Source organism: Chiloscyllium plagiosum, unplaced genomic scaffold (genome assembly GCF_037043375.1).
Source record: "Chiloscyllium plagiosum isolate Xiang-an unplaced genomic scaffold, Cpla_swu_hap1 HiC_scaffold_30, whole genome shotgun sequence".
NCBI classification, from domain to species: domain Eukaryota; kingdom Metazoa; phylum Chordata; class Chondrichthyes; order Orectolobiformes; family Hemiscylliidae; genus Chiloscyllium; species Chiloscyllium plagiosum.
Window position 1 is genome coordinate 21,845,746 of NW_028270168.1, and position 17,678 is coordinate 21,863,423.

At 44.6% G+C, this 17,678-nt stretch overlaps 1 protein-coding gene across 3 annotated transcripts in view; it reads left to right on the forward strand.

Annotated features, from left to right (window-relative positions):
- The window catches only part of e2f2 (E2F transcription factor 2), a 51,875-nt gene that overhangs the window by 18,723 nt on the left and 15,474 nt on the right, over nt 1-17,678 (forward strand). The window contains exons 1-2 of one of the 3 annotated variants that reach the window (XM_087976801.1): nt 1,378-1,436; nt 16,900-17,005. In XM_087976801.1, the coding sequence (XP_087832927.1) occupies nt 16,978-17,005 (28 nt within the window). In that variant the 5' untranslated portion in view covers nt 1,378-1,436; nt 16,900-16,977. Of the gene's footprint in view, nt 1-1,377; nt 1,437-1,628; nt 1,739-16,899; nt 17,006-17,678 lie in introns of those variants that run through there. The other 2 variants (XM_087976802.1, XM_043717574.2) reach the window with 2 other exon arrangements.

The window sequence follows — 17,678 nt, forward strand, 5'->3', positions numbered from 1 at the left end:
GTGCTATCTGAGTGATGCTCCACTCCTCTGGAGTAGGTTCTGTATACATTGATTATTGGAATTCAGGGAGACTTAAAGTGGATTCCCGATTGTTTACCTAATAGCTTCTTAGCTCCTTTCCTGTTTTATTTAAGTGTCTTTCTCACTGGCTTGGATTTTGTATCTTTTCTTTAACTTCACCAGGCACTGTCTCTAACTGGGTAATGTGACCTCACATCCTGAGTGGTTTTTGGCCTTTAGTTTCCTTCCCCCTTGGCCACTGTGACTCATTGTTTCACCATGGTTACCCGTGAATCAGAAATTAATGTTCAAGTCCAGAAACATGACTGGCATTTTCACTCCTCCTTTGTGTGCTAGGCAGAGGGAGTGCTACACTGGCTGAAGTGCTGTCTTTTCAGGGCAGTAGTTAAATCAAGGCCCTGTTCGTTCTTAGTGTTGAAGAATATTTGGCATTCACTTATTTTGAAGGGGATCCAGGCAGATCTCTCCAGTATTAATCACTTGATTAATGTTGAGTTCAATTATGTGGACAGACTGAAGGTGCTGTGGAGATGATTGAAAGACTTGATAGAGGTGTTCATGGTGGTCCGAACAACTCTGATGGACAAAATCTGCTTTCCATTGGTAACAGTGTTGAGCCCGAGGACTGCAATGTGAGATAATTGGCAGAATAACCAGACTTGAGGAAAAATTTCTTTTATGCAACAAATAGAATGCATTGCCTGAGTTGTGTACGGTGGAGTTAGATTCAACCCTGACTATCCAAAAGGGATTGGAGAATTATCAGAAGAGTAAAGGGTTCCAAAGAAGATGCATTAAACGCAAAACATTAACAGTTGGTGCCAAACCTGTTTCTCCAGCACTTGCCGTTTTTATTTTAACATCATAGAATCCCTACAGTGTGGAAACGGGCTATTCAGTCATCCATTTTCTCCACCCGCCCCCCCTCCCCAAAGAGGATCCACCTGGCCCACCCTGTCATTCTGCATTTCACATGGGCCAATCCACTGCAGGAGGAAACCAGAGCACCCAGAGGAAACCCACACAGACACAGGGAGAATGTGCAAGTTCCACACAGACGCAGTCACCTGAGGTTGGAATCAAACACCGGTCCCTGGTGCTGTCAGGCAGCTGTGCTAACCACTGAGCCACCAGTGCCTACAGTAATTTTGCTTTTAATAAAAGTGAAGATTTACCAGCTATAGGGACAAAGTGGAGAGCTGCACTTGCTGAGAACCTGCACAATGGGTTAAATCTCCTCCTTCTGTGCTGTAACCATTCCAGATATTTGTAATCAGTCTGCTGAGACATGTTAAGACGCACCTGAACAGCAGGTAGAACCTGAACCCAGGGACACACTCACTGTACCAGAAAAGCCCTCCCTCCTGTTGCGGTTTGGAAACCCTATCTGCCTATCTTCAAGGTTTTATTTGGAGGTAACTTTCAGTAGCCCGATGGTCTAGGCAGATTATGGTGACTTCACCTTTACTTTTACTTTTAAGATACCTTTTTAAAAAAAATCTATTTGTTCAGACATGTTATGACCCACCTCTGGGCCAGGTGTGACTCGAACCCAGTGTCCTAGCCCAGAGGTGGAGACACCAGTACTGCACCACAAGAACCCTTTCCTCTGACTTTGAAACTGAGACCAACTCTTACAAATTGCCTTGATTGAGATCAGCTAGGTAACTTCTAAGTTACAACCTCACTGGTGTTGAATAGTGTTGCTCAGCTTTACGTAAGTATGATTACATACACATTGGAAATGGAGGACTGTGGTCTGTTGATGTGAAGGCCTATTGCTTACTTTAAAAGTTGGCGACAGTAATATCCTTTATAATGCTCCTGTATATGTGTGGAGCTGAGTGCTGGGGTGATCCAGTTCATTGCTGCTTTCTCAGTGCTTCTATTTATATAACCCATGCTGCTCCCAGGCCTGTGGAATGCAACTTATTTGCATGGATACACTGGGTTCTTCAGCAGTTCATGTTGTGCTGAGAGATTTGAAAAGGCAGTAACTTGCGTTTATTTCACGCAAAACCACTGAGGCAGAAATGTAGAAAAGTACTATCCTGTAAATGGAGGAAACTCAAAATTCTTGCAGTACAGAGGGATCTGGGTGTCCTGCGACAGGAAGAACAAAAAGTTAGTCAGCAGGGGATTGATAGTGATTAGAAAGGTGCAGGAAATGTTGGCATTTCTTATTTGGGGTTTGGAATATCAAATTACAGCCCGTTCTGCAATAATGCGGTAGTTCTATTCACATGCAATCCCGTGTTGTAAGAAAATCGTGTAATAGTAGCACCATTTAAACTAATGGGGCCAGAATCACGTTATAACCCATACACTGTTTAAAGGATCGTGCTAAAGAAACTGTGTTCCCCAATTCGTCAATTGCATAACAGTGAATTTGCATTAACAAAATGCAAGTTATAGCAGAAAGACCTGTAGGTTGTTTTGCTGCAGTGGTACTAGACATTTGGATGAGACCTCAGAGTGTGCAATTTGGTTTGACATATTTAAGGAAGTAGACATTTCAAATTTTTTGAAGAGAATGTTCACTTGAGTAAGAGATTAGTTTCTGAGGAAAGGTTATTCAGGTTGGGCTAGTATCCACTGGTGTTTAGAAGAATGACCGGTGATCCTTTCTGAATCATGTAAGATCCGAAGGGGTCTTGGTGGGATGAATGCTGATAGGATGTTTCCATTTCTGGAAGGAACAAGAACTCGGGAACCAAGTTTTTTTTTTTAACAAACAAAGTCTCCCATTTAAGCCTGATATGCAAAGATATATTCTCTCTGTCTCTCTGTCTTCCCCCTCCATCCTCTCTCTCTTTTCTTCCCCCCCCCCCCCACCCCGTCCAACTTTGTCACCCCCATCCCCACTCCCTCTCTGTCCCTTCCCCCTCTCCGTGTCTCTCCCTCTCCCACCCAGGGAGGGCTGAGAATATATACACCTTGCTGTCACTGAACGTTAAGGCAAAGGTTGATAGGTCCTTGATTAAAAAGGGATGTGGGGAGGGGATCTTTGGGCAAACAGGAAACTGGAGCCAACGCGATGATCTTATCAAATGGTGGAACAGGTTCAGGGAGCAAAATGGTCTTTTTACATATCAAATCGCTATAGTCTGGAAGCAGGCCATTCGGTTCAACAATGTCCCCACCGATCCTCTGACGAGCCTATTAGACTATTATTTCATTCCCAGGCCATTTGGCCGACTAGTGGGCGGCACGGTGGCACAGTGGTTAGCACTGCTGCCTCACAGCGCCAGAGACCCGGGTTCAATTCCCGCCTCAGGCGACTAACTGTGTGGAGTTTGCACGTTCTCCCCGTGTCTGCGTGGGTTTCCTCCGGGTGCTCCGGTTTCCTCCCACAGTCCAAAGATGTGCAGGTCAGGTGAATTGGCCATGCTAAATTGCCCGTAGTGTTAGGTAAGGGGTAAACGTAAGGGTATGGGTGGGTGGCGCTTCGGCGGGGCGGTGTGGACTTGTTGGGCCGAAGGGCCTGTTTCCACACTGTAAGTAATCTAGATCTATGCCAGTGTTTGTGTTTCAAACAAACCTCCTCCCATCCTAGCTTCATCTTGCCTTATCAGCATGTCCTTCTGTTCTCCCCTCGGTTGTGTTTATCTGCCATTCTCTGTACTGTCAGTAACACTGACAAGACTTGCTGAGTCCCACTGTCAATGGGATTTTTATTGAATTTGTTATTGGATTAATTGTTGAGGGGCTTTGTGTTCTTTGCCAGAAATGTGAGTGCATAATTTTAGGCATTGGTGGGACATCTGGACTGAAGCCCATCTGTACTGCCAGGTGGAAGTTACTGATCCTAAGCCATAGTTTAGAGGCAGAGCTAGGAGAGGATGTAGGTTAGTCATGAGGACAGATCAAGACATCCAAAGTACTTAGAATTAACTCTTACTTCCAACATGTCCTTTTTGTTTTCAATAGAAGTGCTGCAGCCAAAAGATGACTGCAGCTGTAAGTTCAGTGGCTGTCTGGCAGAATCCTTTTTCAGTGTTGCACCTGTACAAATTCAGGGAAATCTCAACAGGAATACTGAAAAGGAAAAGATAAAGAGGCTGATTGTTCTCACCAGGGAGCCATCTCCAGACATGTTTTTGTTTTACTCTTTCAAGGGTCTACGAAAGGGTTAAAAACTGATTGCGGCCCCTAGTCTGTGTATGCGTCTGATGTACTAGTGTGGCTAATTATCACAGCATTAGAATAGTTACTAAGCACCCCTACATTGAAGGTAAGAAGTCAAGGATGTCTTCTGCTCTGAATGCTGGCAAGCAGCCATTATCGAAAGGCACCAGAACAAAATTTCAATCAACCAGCAGAACCAAGAATCTCTAAATCAAGTGTTTGGCTCCCACCTTCAACTTGACCTGTACAATATAATGGCCATAGCATTCTACTATCTCTGCTTCATGATGAACTCTGACCTGTAAATATTTTCCATAACGTTTCTCCTTCTTATCTTTTTAGACGCCCTTATTTGTAACCTGTATCTTGCATTATTTCTTCTTGCATTTAGTGACTAATAAACTTACTCTTCTACTATAACATAAGTCTGGTTAAGTTGATTCATTTTAATACAAATTAATTTGTAGAAGTGTTCATAAGGGGAGGAAGTTTTTCTACATGAACCTTGTCGTAACCGAGTGAAAGAGATGGAGTTGACAGCTGAATGACAAAGGGAAGCCAGTTCCTTATTCTTCACACGGGAGCTTAACAATTTGGGGTAAGATATTGGGAACCTCACCCTAACGACAGTTGTTGGTGGTACAGTTGATGTGGCTGTTTCTGGAATCTTGCTGTCTTCAAAGTTGGGCTGTCACATTTCTTGCATTCCAATAGTGGCTATTTCACAAAAAAAACTATAAAATGGTTTGGCACCTCATGAGGTGGTTTTAAAAAAGTACTGGAGAAATGCAAACCTTTCATTAAAGGCCCAAGTGTTTGGCTGGCTTGTGACTTGAAGGGATCTTGTTAAAGAATTGATGATGAAAGGGATGTTGGAGGAATCCAAAGTGTTTGTGTGTGGTGTTGGAAGGAGATTGGACATTGGACATTGTGAAGTGAATTGTTTTGTGCAGTTGGGGGACAGGTGTGGGTGTTCCAGGCTGTTTCAGCAAAATGTTCCAACATGTTTCAACCTTTTTGCTTCAGCAAAGTTGTGCCTTGCCATTTGGAAACTTGACTCTTCTACTTGTATTTGAATAGTGCTCTTTTCAAGACTTCTGGATGTCCCAGGAAAACTTGCAATTTGGAATCCAGCCATTGTTGCATTGGAGTAAAACATGACAGCAAAGTTGCATACAGAACAGCAATGCAATGAAATGATGGGCAGATAATTTGTTTTCGAGTCTTTTGTGATTCCTCAGAGTTTGGGCATGCCCAGCTGACTGACTATGCACAACCCCAGGGCAGTGTCAGAAGCTTGTTCATCTAGGGCCCCAGTCAGGCTTCTCCCCATCCGACACTCACAAGTGCTGTTGATCTATCCCAAACAGAGGATGTGATTTGGATTCTGTTCATTGAGCTCCTCGTGGGATACTATTGTCATAGAACATTGCAGCGCAGTACAGGCCCTTCAGCCCTTGATGATTTCACAGGTCAGCGCAACAATCTGAAGCCCATCTAACCTACACTATTGCATTCTCATCCATATACCTATCCAATGACCATTTAAATGCCCTTATGGTTGGCGAGTCTACTACAGTTGCAGGCAGTGCGTTTCACACCATAACTACTGAGTAAAGAACCTACTTCTGACATCGGTCCTATATCTATCACCCCTCAATTTAAAGCTACGTCCCCTCTTGCTACACTTCGCCATCCGAGGGAAAAAGGCTCTCACTTTCCAATCTATTTAACTCTCTAATTATCTTTGTCTCAATTAAGTCACCTCTCTAATTTCTTCTCTCTAAAGAAAACCGCCTTAAATCCCTCAGCCTTCCTCATAAGACCTTCCCTCCATACCAGGCAACATCCTAGTAAATCTTCTCTGAACTCTTTCCAAAGCTTCCACATCCTTCCCATAATGCGGTGTCCAGGACTGTGTACGCAGAACTCCAAGTGTGGTCGCACCAGAGTTTTGTATTGTGTATTGATGTTGGAATCTCTTTCTTTTCCCTATTTATAAACTTCATTGGCAAAAAGTGTGGTGCTGGAAAAGCACAGCCGGTTAGGCAGCATCTGAGGAGCAGGAGAGATGACATTTCCAGCATTAGCTCTTCATCAGAAATGTGAAGACCTTATGCTTGAAATGTTGACTCTCCTGCTCCGTGGATACTGCCTGATTGGCTGTGCTTTTCCAGCACCACACGTTTTGACTCTGATCTCCAGCATCTGCAGTCCTCATTTTCTCCCAGCTGTTATCATTGGGTTGAGCTTTTCTGTGAACACAAACAAACGAAACAGACTATTCAGCCCCTCGAAGCTTGTTCTGACGTTCAATTGCATCATAAAAAAGCAGTCGGAACAATTGAACAAACATTCCTATTTTTAACTTGTTGAGGAGATTCTGTCAAAGGGAAGCATTTCTAATCCTGGAGAATCTGTCTACCTCCTGTCCCTTGGAGATTGTGACCAGAGTATAGTTTGACACCCTCATCTGAAACATTGCCAGGTGTGGTGTCGAGGAATTGAAGCCAGTTTCGTAATTCAGTTGCAATGTAACGTAGTTAGTTCTGATGTTATTATACAGAGTCTTTGAGCAGCACTGAGTCGGGAAGTTGTTGCTTCAAGACCAGTTCCGGAGGCTTGCACCCCTCATGCAGCTGAGAGTCTGAAGTCTTCAGTGTTGTGCAGAATTTAGTGTGCAGTATTTTGTACGCACTAGGTCCCACCATCTCCAAATGATCTCACCTTTTTGCCTGGCCAGCACTTTTTCTGTCTGAATGCAGTTGGCTACTGTCCACAGAGCCAAGGACAAGAGTACAATTGCTGAGGTGCCTTTCAGAGTTAAACTGTGTAAGCTCTTGCTTCTCAGGCTTGCATACTTTAGTGATGTGGAGGAGAGCAGGTAGGAAGGTGTAGAGTTACCTTTTCCACCACCAAACTCCCCCTGCTGCCCCAGCCCTTGAATTTGTTTATTAGCCCTTTTACAATTGTGCCTCCCATCTCTTCCTACCCAGTTGTCTGTCCTTTCCTGTGCATTTGATAGGCATTGACTATCTTCCCCCAACACAACATTCCTGCTGGAGTGTTTCAGGAAAATGGAGTGACAGGAGGTGAGTAAGCAAACCTTCTGCTGGGTCCTAGCGCCAGCCTTGTTTTGTCCCAGTTCACATGTCCTCTTGTGAGGCTGTTTCCAATCCCACCTTTCTATGTGCGACTGGCAGTGACTCCAAAATAGCATTGCTCACCCTCCCAAAGTCTCAGCCTGGGTCTCTGTCTTGATTGATCTGAGGCCAATCCAACCCTACCCTGTAATTTTGTACTGTTCTTTCTTTAAAGATAAAAATGCGACTTGCAAATATAGTAGTACTCTTTTGAATTGGATACTTGTGAACTGTAATTGTGCAAACAGAGTAATTTAACAGAGAATTCTTTCCCTCCGATTAACAGGGTGGGTACCTCTGAGTTTGAGAAGCCTTATTGGATTGGAAATCTCCATTTGTGTGCCCCTAAATGCACAGTGCTTTTTTAATTCTTACAAATACTCTAAATCCTCTGAAGCTGGGAGTTGGAGAGAAAATGGGGAGAAGGAAATAGTGACTTTCTTACTCCTCCTCCTCTCCCTGAGGTTAGGGGAAAGAGAGAGACAGACAGAAACAATGGTTTGCTTTGAAGTTTCCAGGTTTATGCAGAATAACTGCAGGCAAATTAACAGAGCCTTAGAGTGTGCCAATGAAAATGTCCCCGCACCCCCAACATGAATGTTACGTTCACACACTTGCAAACACACCTGTCAAGATGATAGCTGCCAACAGGTGTGGCCTTGTCACGGTGCAGTGCTAGGTCAAACCTGAGGAAATCCAGCCAGTCGCATCAACTGCTGCCTATTTGCCAGAGAGTCTCAGTTTAAAGCTCAAAGGCCCTGCTTTCATTGAACAGCATCTGCTGCTGTGGACTATAACCTCTTCCTAAAGAAGAGGCCAGTCCGTGGCACACATTGGGGCGACAAAGGGTTATGTCCATGGTGATCAGGGATGCTAGGTCCAGGGATCAAAGTCTTTGGTGAGAGGCAGATAGCGGAGGCTAACCCCCTAATGACTGTTAGCAATACAGTGAACCTCCTTCCTGCAATAGGCTCCTGCAGTGAGTAGGGGGTTCAGCTCATAAAGGGGCAGAACCTCATCAGCTAATTAAACATCAATAAGTTGTTTTTTTTTCCAAATATACGATCATAATATGCCGAAGCAGAGAATGCTCTTGCTGTTTATACAGTCTGTCTCTGATGTGCAGATTTCACCTTGTCTCTGGAATTCAGCTGTTTTGTCCATATTTGAACCAAGCCTATAATGAGGTTAGATGCGAAGAGGCCCTAGTGGAACCCAATCTGGGTGCCTGTTAACAGGTTATTGCTGAGTAAGTATCCTTGCCAACCTCTATCATCTGATGAATGGTGGTGGTGTGAGCTGGGTAATTAGTCTGATCAGATGTGTTTTGTTTCTTGTGTCCAGGACATACCTAGGCAATTTTCTAAATGTTTGAGGAGATGCCAGTGTTGTAGCAGCACAGGAAGAACTTGGCTAGAATCACCGCATATTCTATAGCACAAGTCTTCAGGGTTACAGCTGGGATGTTGTCAACAGCCGTCCCTTCTGCATGCAGTGGTTGTTGATATCCTGTTCTCCTGCATTAAAGAGGCTATTATAAGTGCAAGTTTATATACAGTGTTAGTATGGAATGACCTAATGTTCTCATGCTCTGGTACCTGTTATCTGAGCCTCCTTTTCTGTTCCGTGATGGTCAAACACACTCCTGATAGTGGAAGGAGATGTGATGGCTTGCAGTCCCAGTGCTCTACTGCTACATGACTGATGTTGACCAAAGGTTCTACGATGAAGAGACAGGGGTGGCAACAGCTCAGCAGAGCATGCAATGTTGAGATCACTGAAAGATAATTTGAAACGTGGGCCCAGAGGGAGAACCAAGCTAAGATCAGGGAGCCCAGAATTTTAAAAAAAAGGCTTCTTCAGCAGCAAGATGATTAAACACCAGAAAGAGTAAAGATATTTTATTTTTGCTGTGAAGTCCTTTGTCCATTTTCCCCGTACAATCATATGCTGATTTTTGAGTCGTCCTGCAGTTTAGTGAACAACATAATGGAAGCCATAACTACTAGAGTGCCTGGAAAATATTTAAGTTTTGCTTTTGGGAGTCTTTGTTGGATCCCTGAGGGTGGTCACTATCTGAGGTTCCTGGGTCTGCATTGCCCCACACAGCCATGAAATCTGAAACGGTCTCCACAAAAATTGGTAAGCTCGGAACGAAGGGGAGTTCATGGTGGGAATCAACTGGTAAGTTCCCAGCCTGAGCTTGATAGAGTTTTGCTAAGGGTTAGAGAATAGGGTTGAAGGGTATAATGGCTGCCTCCTACCCCCTATTGCAGTCAGAGGAACAAAAAGCTTTTATGATCCCTACTTTATCATCTATCTTGCACAGCACTGGCAGCCATGTGCAAGCAGAGTGCTGAGTGGAGGCCTCTCTGAGCCACAATGCCACAGGATCAATCATCCCTCCAAATTGTGTAGCTCCTCCGAGGTTCTGATTGTGCTCATTGTCCTACCAATACACGGACCTCCTCTGACAGATGTTTATTCCGAGCTCCGAGAAATAAAATGTAAAAGTATTCCACATGCCCATGGTTGGATATCTGAGGGTTTCCTCCAGTCCAGACCTTCACCGTCCTCCCTAATTGCCGAGACACCGAATGGGTTCCTACTTGTCTTGGGTGTGAAAATGAGTCCAAGAGTGACTTGAAATCAATAAATTTGTGTACTGCCTTTACCCTCAAACATTCTAAAATGCTTCACAGAAGATAATTGAGCAAATGTTGACCTCAAACCATGTTGAAACAGGATCTTGGTCAAAGAGAGAGAGGTTTTAAGGGAGCAACTTGGAAGAAGAGTGAGAGGCAGAGAGATTTGGGGAGGGATTTGTATAGCTTCGAACGGAGGCAGCTGAAGGTGCAGCTGTTAGTGACAGAATAAAGGAGGCCAGGGACGTTGTAGGGGCCAGAATTGGGGAATGCAGAGATCTCCAAGGCTTCTCTCTAGTTAAAGCGCTGAACTAATTAACACTCCTAGCTGAGCACTGGATGATTTGATGGCAAATTGAGCAATGTTTCTGCAAATTGCACCTGCCCTGACGTGTCTTGTTTGCTGCCTGGTCTATAGTGTAATTTTGAAAAAAACAGCAATGTGATCATGACCAGATTCTGATGCTGATTTAAGGAACAAATGTTGGCCAGGACAACTTCCCTGCCTTTCCTCAGCATAGTGCCATGGAATCTTTTGTATTCAGCTGAGCAGACAGGTGGTGCCACAGTTTAATGACTCTCCTGGAAGGTGGTATCTACAACCATGCAGCACTCCCTCAGTAGTGTGTTTTGAACTCATGTTCTGGAATTGGTGACTTGGGTCATGATGCTACTAACTGAACCATGCCTGGCACTGACTAACTTTCATGCCCAGGTCCTGGCAAGCTTGGTGGTGCAATAGATTGCTCCCTAATTTGATGGGTAACTGGCAACTTCTTACAGCAAGCACAAAGTGGCTGGGACCCTTGTTATAGGGATAAAGGTGAAAATGGAGAATTACAGTGTACCTAATGCAAAACTAGTGACCTCCAATTGCTGGATGGGAGCTCTTTCAATTGCCACTGCTAATGTCAGTCACTGAAAAGCTGTTGGATGATTAAAGTGTTCAAGCTGCCCCGGGAGTCTCTGGGAGCCCATTGTGTGGCTGTGACAATGCTATTCAACACCAAGATAATTCACAGCACAACAGAAGAAAGGATATCATTCAGCAAGTTGGGAAGCTGAATAATGGTGGCGTCGGTGTGGGGGTGTGTGCAAGAGTGATCCGAATACACGGTGAGTCTGCCAGAGTTTGAGAGGCATGCGTGGTGTTGGAGCAGCCTGGCCCTGGCTGTGTGAACTCGCTCCAGGAGTTTGAGAGCAGCATGCCATGAGACCACAGCACAGTTGTCCCAGAGGGATCCACTGGGAATGGGCTCGAGGTATGAGCTGTGAGAGCAAGCTTCTGGAGAAATGGCTTTGGAACTGTGAGGCTGGGGGTTGAAGGTGAAGAGGGAGTGAAGGGGAACAACTGGAAATGGGATCAAGTAGTAAGTTGGAAAGTAACAGGGCATTCGTGCAATGGGTTAGCGAGCATGGAAAGCAATGGAGTGAGGGTCTGTATGTCACAACTCCTGGAATCCCTCACCTGTACCCCTTTCAACACACTCTTACTCCAAGATACCACTCAACCTGATCTTTTGTTTTTGACCTCACACTTGTGTGGAACTTGGAGCATTTCTGACATAAAATTGGATGCCATTTGCTACACACGAGGGTGATGTACAATATTAGAAGATATGGCACTTAAAGTTGCTGTTATATCCTTGGAGGAAAGGGCCAATGTCCGTGAGCACTGGATGAGGGGAAGACTCTGAGCATTGTGTTCCTCTCAGCTGGCCAGAGGTCCCTCCATTCTCTCCAGATATCTGGCAGAGGGAGGTCTTGTAGGGAAGAGGGAAGTCCATCGAGGGCAGTGGCTCCCATCTGAATGATAATCAAAGGCCAACAAGGGGGTAGAGGTCAGATAAGGGGACAGCTTCTCGGCCTGTTATATCTGTTCAGGGTTAGACTTGGAACTGCAAGGGTCTGAGATTGGTAACAGTGTTCTCAAAATAAAGCTCTTCGGCCTGCACTTGGTTTACAATTCCTTAATTGCACGAAACCATTCAATGGCCAGTTTGGAGGTTTGTTGAGGGAGGAGTTCAGGGATTTTTTGAGAGAGAACGATCACAGCCACAACCCAGTGACCAGAGGAGAGCAATGAATCCTCAAATGGACCCTGCAGGGTATCCTTCCTCTTTTCCTCTTGTGTTTTGGGGAGACAATGAAGGCCCCTGTTTAGCAATGAGACTTGCTGCGACAGTGACCATGAAAGAGGGGAGCTGGAGTAGACCATTCAGCCCATTGAGTCTGCTCTACGATTCAATGAGATTATGGCTGATCTGATCATCCTTAATTGTGACTTTCCTGCTTTATCTCCAAAACCCTAGGAATTGGAGGATCACCTCCAGGCCATGTCAGCACTAACAAAAGCATTCCTGGGAAAAATTATCCTTGGGTCAATTAACATTGGCTTCTGAAAACACCTCTTGATGCTAGCTGTGTAAATATTGGAGATGATTTAAAAATTTATCTTGGCCTGGAGGACAGTAAACATCCTAACCTCGATGGCCCTCTGGAAAAACATTCCACCGATTCACTACCCTCAGAAATTCCTCCTCTTCTGTCTTCTAACTGGGAGACTCCTTACTATGAGACGGTGCCGTCTGATGTGGGACTCTTGCACAAGGGGAAACAATTTCTCCACATCCACCAGCAGTGACTTATCTTTAAAATTCCTTTCAAAGGCTCTGTGGTTTCACCCTTCCGTCTTCATGTAAACTGTGACAGCCCTCCGATCCCTGCACTCCTCCAGCTGTGGCTTTCGGGTTCATCGTTTAAATTCAAGTGTTGCTCAATTGGTGATCTCACTACCTTGTGGTTAAAGTGCTGAAACTCCCTGTCAGTCTTGAGGGTTTAAGCGGAACCCCCCCCCACTCCCCCTTGAGGATCGTTCCTGCTCCAATTGGGGTAGCATAGCAGTAATCGGCAGCTCTTCAGAAGATGTAGGGAGGAAGTGAGGCCTTGTCTGTAGGCCCTCAGCAACTCAAGTGGTTAGCTGCCTGTGTCAGTGAGAGATTGGCTGGGTGTGGGTTGTTCATGGTGTCAGATCAATTGAACAACAGGCTTCAGTTGTCACGTTTGTGATAACAAGGTGTCTGGGAAAAAGACCTGGGTTTGGAATCCAGCCAAACAGCGTGAGATCGCCCTTCAAAAGACTTTCGCCATGACAACGCCCCTAGTGATGAATGGCTGCAGTTAATGGTTTTCCTCCATGATGCTTTGTGGTTTCAAAGCCCTCTGAAGATACAGCAGCTCCGCTGGTGTGGTTTGTGGGGCTGTTTCAATGCTGTGGGCTCCTGCACTGTCACAATTGCAGAAGTTCTGGCCTGCTGAGCTATGGGTGTGACTTGTCTCAGAGCCAGAGTGTACACTCTAAATGTTCCAAGCTTTTGTGCTGAATCAGAAATGCTAATGATTTGCGACGATTAGCTTCTAAGCTCTTGGGCACTTGTTCCTATTTTCCACCTTCCTTGCAGCTGCTGAACCCTCTTCTCCTTTTCCCAGATGCACTGCCTCAGTCAACTAGCTGCTTCCTGCCATTGTGCCTGGAGGTAAGCATGGGCTATTCAACTATAGGGAGCATTACGATGGAGGCCCAGTATCCACATCTGTGCTGGGAGGATTCACTCACTCTCTGCTGGTTGAGATCCTGGCTGTTATTTGTCCCCCTCCAGCGCAGTTGTGTTGCCAACCCTTCAGGACTTTGTTGGACTCTCTAGGAATTGGAGGATCATCTCCAGGCCATGTCAGCACTAACAAAAACATTCCCAGAAAAAATTATTCTTGGGTCAATTAACATTGGCTTCTGAGAACACCTCTTGATGCTAGCTGTGTAAATATTGGAGATGAGGTAGAGAGCAGTGGCAGGTCACTTGGATGATGGAGATGAGAACCTGACTTTCTGAACGGCTTCGGAATTGCATGTTTTGAGGATGGACAGCTGGTTCTGTGTAAAAGTGGTCGACTGTGTAAATGGCTGGAATGTGGGGTTCATGTAGTTAGAGTCATGAGGCTTTGTTCTTCAATGTGTCCATCAGCTGGCAAGGCAAGCAAAGGATACATCTGTCATGAAGCAGTGGGGCATTTCAAGACTTGGGGCATGTTGTAAAGGTGAGAGGAGAAAGATTTTAAAGACAAGGGGGGTGCAATTGTTTTTTTAAGTGGAGCGGTGATAGATGTGGATACAGTTACAACATTTAAGACCTGTATTTATTTATTTAAATGAATAAGAAATATTTGAAGAGACGTAGATCAAGCATAAGCAAATAGGCCTAGTTTAGTTTGGGATTATGGGTCTGGTTGGACCAAGGAGTCTATTTCCATGCTGGTTGTCTCTGACGACTTTGGCACTGCCCTGGGATCTTCCAGAGTTTTGTCTCAGAGGGGTGCATTTCCCTGCTGAGCTGTTGCAGGAATTCACTGCTTTTATGAGGCTGTAGGACCTGTTTCTGGATTGGGTAAAGGAGGGAGGGTGCTGTGGTCACTGTTTAACCCTCACTCATTCACTCCCTGCCTTTTAACCATGTTTTTGCGATTGTGTTTGCATGACATTGTTTAACTGGGCTTGCATATTGTCACTCGATATAAAGCTGTTACCATCAAGCCTAATATAAATATTATCATTTAATTATACAAAGTTCATTTTTTTCGTATTACAAGAGATGTGCATAACTAACATGGGTCATACACATTCAGAATGTTCAAGGCCATTCATTTGAAGGAAGAGTTGCATTTACATAGTACCATTCCCGACTTCCAGATGCTTAAATACTTTAAAAAGGATGAATTATTACTTCTGTAATTTCATCTTGGCTGTATTATTAGGACTGGGACCTTTTTAACGAGCTGACTAAGTAATATTAATTAGTCAAGACACTAGAGAATTTTGCTACTGATCTTTGAATGAGTGCTGTACAGTCTTTTTACTAGCCACCTAATAGGTTTATGTCTCCCCTCCAGAGGCTGATAACTCCTTCTGTGCAGCTGTACTTACGTAGACCTCTATTTGTAGAATATATTTTAATGTCAGTGGCCGTCTTGTTAGTATCTAACTGCTTTAGTGATGGTAAATATTTAGGAGGTCAAGATGAGAAGGCGCTTGTATTAAAATGAGTATAAAGAAGAGTGGGTGATACATGGCTCAGTGGTTAGTACTGCTGCCTCAGTGCCAGGGACCCACTTCGATGCCACTCTCGGGTGACTGACTGTGTGTGGAATTTGAACGTTCTCCCTGTGTCTGTGTGGGTTTCCTCCAGGTGCTCCAGTTTCCTCCACAGTTCAAAAATGTGCAGTTTAGGTGAATTGGTCGTGCTAAATTGTCCATAGTGGCCGGAGATGTGCAGGCGCAGGATAGGGTTGGGTGGGATGCTTTTGGAGGGTCAGTGTGGACTCGATGGGCTGAATGGCCTGCTTTCACACTGTGTGTAGGGATTCTATGAAGAGCCTTTCAGAAGGAAGGACAGTGAATTTGAATGGGACAGAAAACTGCGCGAGTAAATAATGAAGCTCTTCCAAATACTCTAAATATGAATAGTTTCTCATCAACCTGTTGAAAATGCCCATTCTGTGCAATTGAAGATTTTCCACAGGGTCCACTTGGCCCCAGACTGCCTCGCAAAATTAAAAGTGGGTGCACCTCCAATGTGTCCTTAACATGAAGTGAGCGTGGGCATGCTCCCTCATTGTCTTTGGTCCTGCCACAGACAGTGGGCATGCTGGAGTGCTGTGGCAGGCGAAATAGAGAAGGCCTTGGGGACGGAGATGGCGATGGACCCGGTATCTCCTCTTCTTAGCTTTGCTAATTCATTTTTTCATTAAATGCACACAAAAAAAAGGCTTTTCAGTGTCCTCACTTTTTGTGCAAGAAAGAACATTCTGTTCAGGTGGGTGTCTGAAAATTCCCCCGGGGCTGTCAGGCTGGCGCAAACTAGCCATGGAACACATTCCCCACGCCCCTTTGCCTTAGACTTTCTCACTAGCATGGTGCACCATAAAATCGAGAACTTTTATAGGATACGGTGTCCCTTTTTGGACTATTTGGTACAGATTTGTCCACCATACTAATAAGAGCCTTTATATAGCCATGGCAATTCTATTTAATGAATCTGGTATCCAGAGAGGAAGAACTACGAACATATGAATATGTATAAACTTATGCACTCTGATCGAGGGCTGTTGCTTTGTTTCATTGAGCTTTTATTATGGTGGTGATTATTAATGTTAAGATTCTGCTTTGTTTTTGGTTTAGTTATTAGTTATTATTTATTTAGCTACGCAATTAGTGGGGTTTTTTTTAACATTGGTTTGACTTGTTTGGTTTTGTATATGTTGTTATATTCAAGAATTTATTTTTCCCCCCAAAAATTTTAAAAATCTGTTCAAAACTGTTTTTACGCCCTTCTGAGGCAGGGTGGACTTGGGTCAGAGGTCGGAGCACTATCACTGTGGTGGGCCTCCTGGATTAGAGATGGGAACACTACCACTGCGTCACAAGAATCCTTAGAGCCAGTAGGCTTGGAGTCCATCTAACACACCCAGCTCTGATGCCTCCCACAGTGTCTTCTAACCAGTGAAAGGTTTTCAAGAGCAAACTTGCATAAACACAAAACTGGGGTTACTTGCAAACTAAGTTGGTTGCAGCCATTTTACAATTGACCCCGACATTGTCCCCTCGGCAGAAATTCCTGCCTGTGATTTTTATTCCTATTTGTCTCTACTTTATTGAAAGAGGTTGGGATTATATCTGTCTGCCTCTCTCAATTGAATGGTACCTTGTTTGCTGTCTACCTTCATGTTAAAGAATAAATGTGTGGTATACAGAGCGGAGGTGGTAGAGCAAGGCTTTTTTTTTTAAGGAGTGTCTTGACTTTTGTTTTTGAGGCTGGCATAGGAGCAGAATAACTTTAGGAAATTTTAAAATGCAGAATTTTTTTAAAGACTTAAAGTTCCAATCTCAATCCGTTTTATTCCCCCCTCAGGCAAAACGCAAATTGGACCTGGAAGGCAGCGGTCATCAGTATTTACCGGAATTTCGAACTCCGAAAGGCAAAGGCAAAATGCCGGCCAGAATACCCAGTCCGAAAAGTGAGAATATGTCGTTGTGGTGGGTCACAGTGAAAAAGGGAGGACTTTCCAGGTTCTGTGCAAACCGTGGTGGAATTGAGCTCCCTTAAGTTGATTGATCTGGATTTGTGGGGAACTGATATTTAGGACTTGTTTGTAGCTTCTGTTCTCTCCTCTGTCTCAAGCGAAGAGAGAGACAGCAGTAATTATCCAGAGTTTCTGATCTTGATCACTAGACTTCACTCCCTTTGGAAAGGGCTGGGCTGAAGAGACTTACAAGGAGCTGTGTTGTTGAATAGGCTACCCTTGTTCAGTCTAAACTGCTAGATGAGGTCGGCTGGAACTAACACAGCTACTCTGCTGGGGCCTATTGCCCTCCGGTGAAAACAGAGTTGAGAGGACTTATCCCACCCTGCCATAGCTTTCCACAACTCACTCAATCCTCCCTAGCCGATGGTCATCTCCACTGTAAGCATCTACCCACAACAATTTGTCTTGAAATGGACTATTTTTAGGCTCCAGTTATTGAGTGGCCATCAGCTATGATTTTTTTTTTCAAGTGTCTAGAAGTGGTATTGAGGTCAAGGGACCTCCATTATAACAGACTGGAGAAGCAGGGAATGCAAGCCCAAGATGGGACCCTGAGAGGTTTCCTGGCCGGTTCAACAAGGAGCTCCATTGGTGAGGAGTTTGG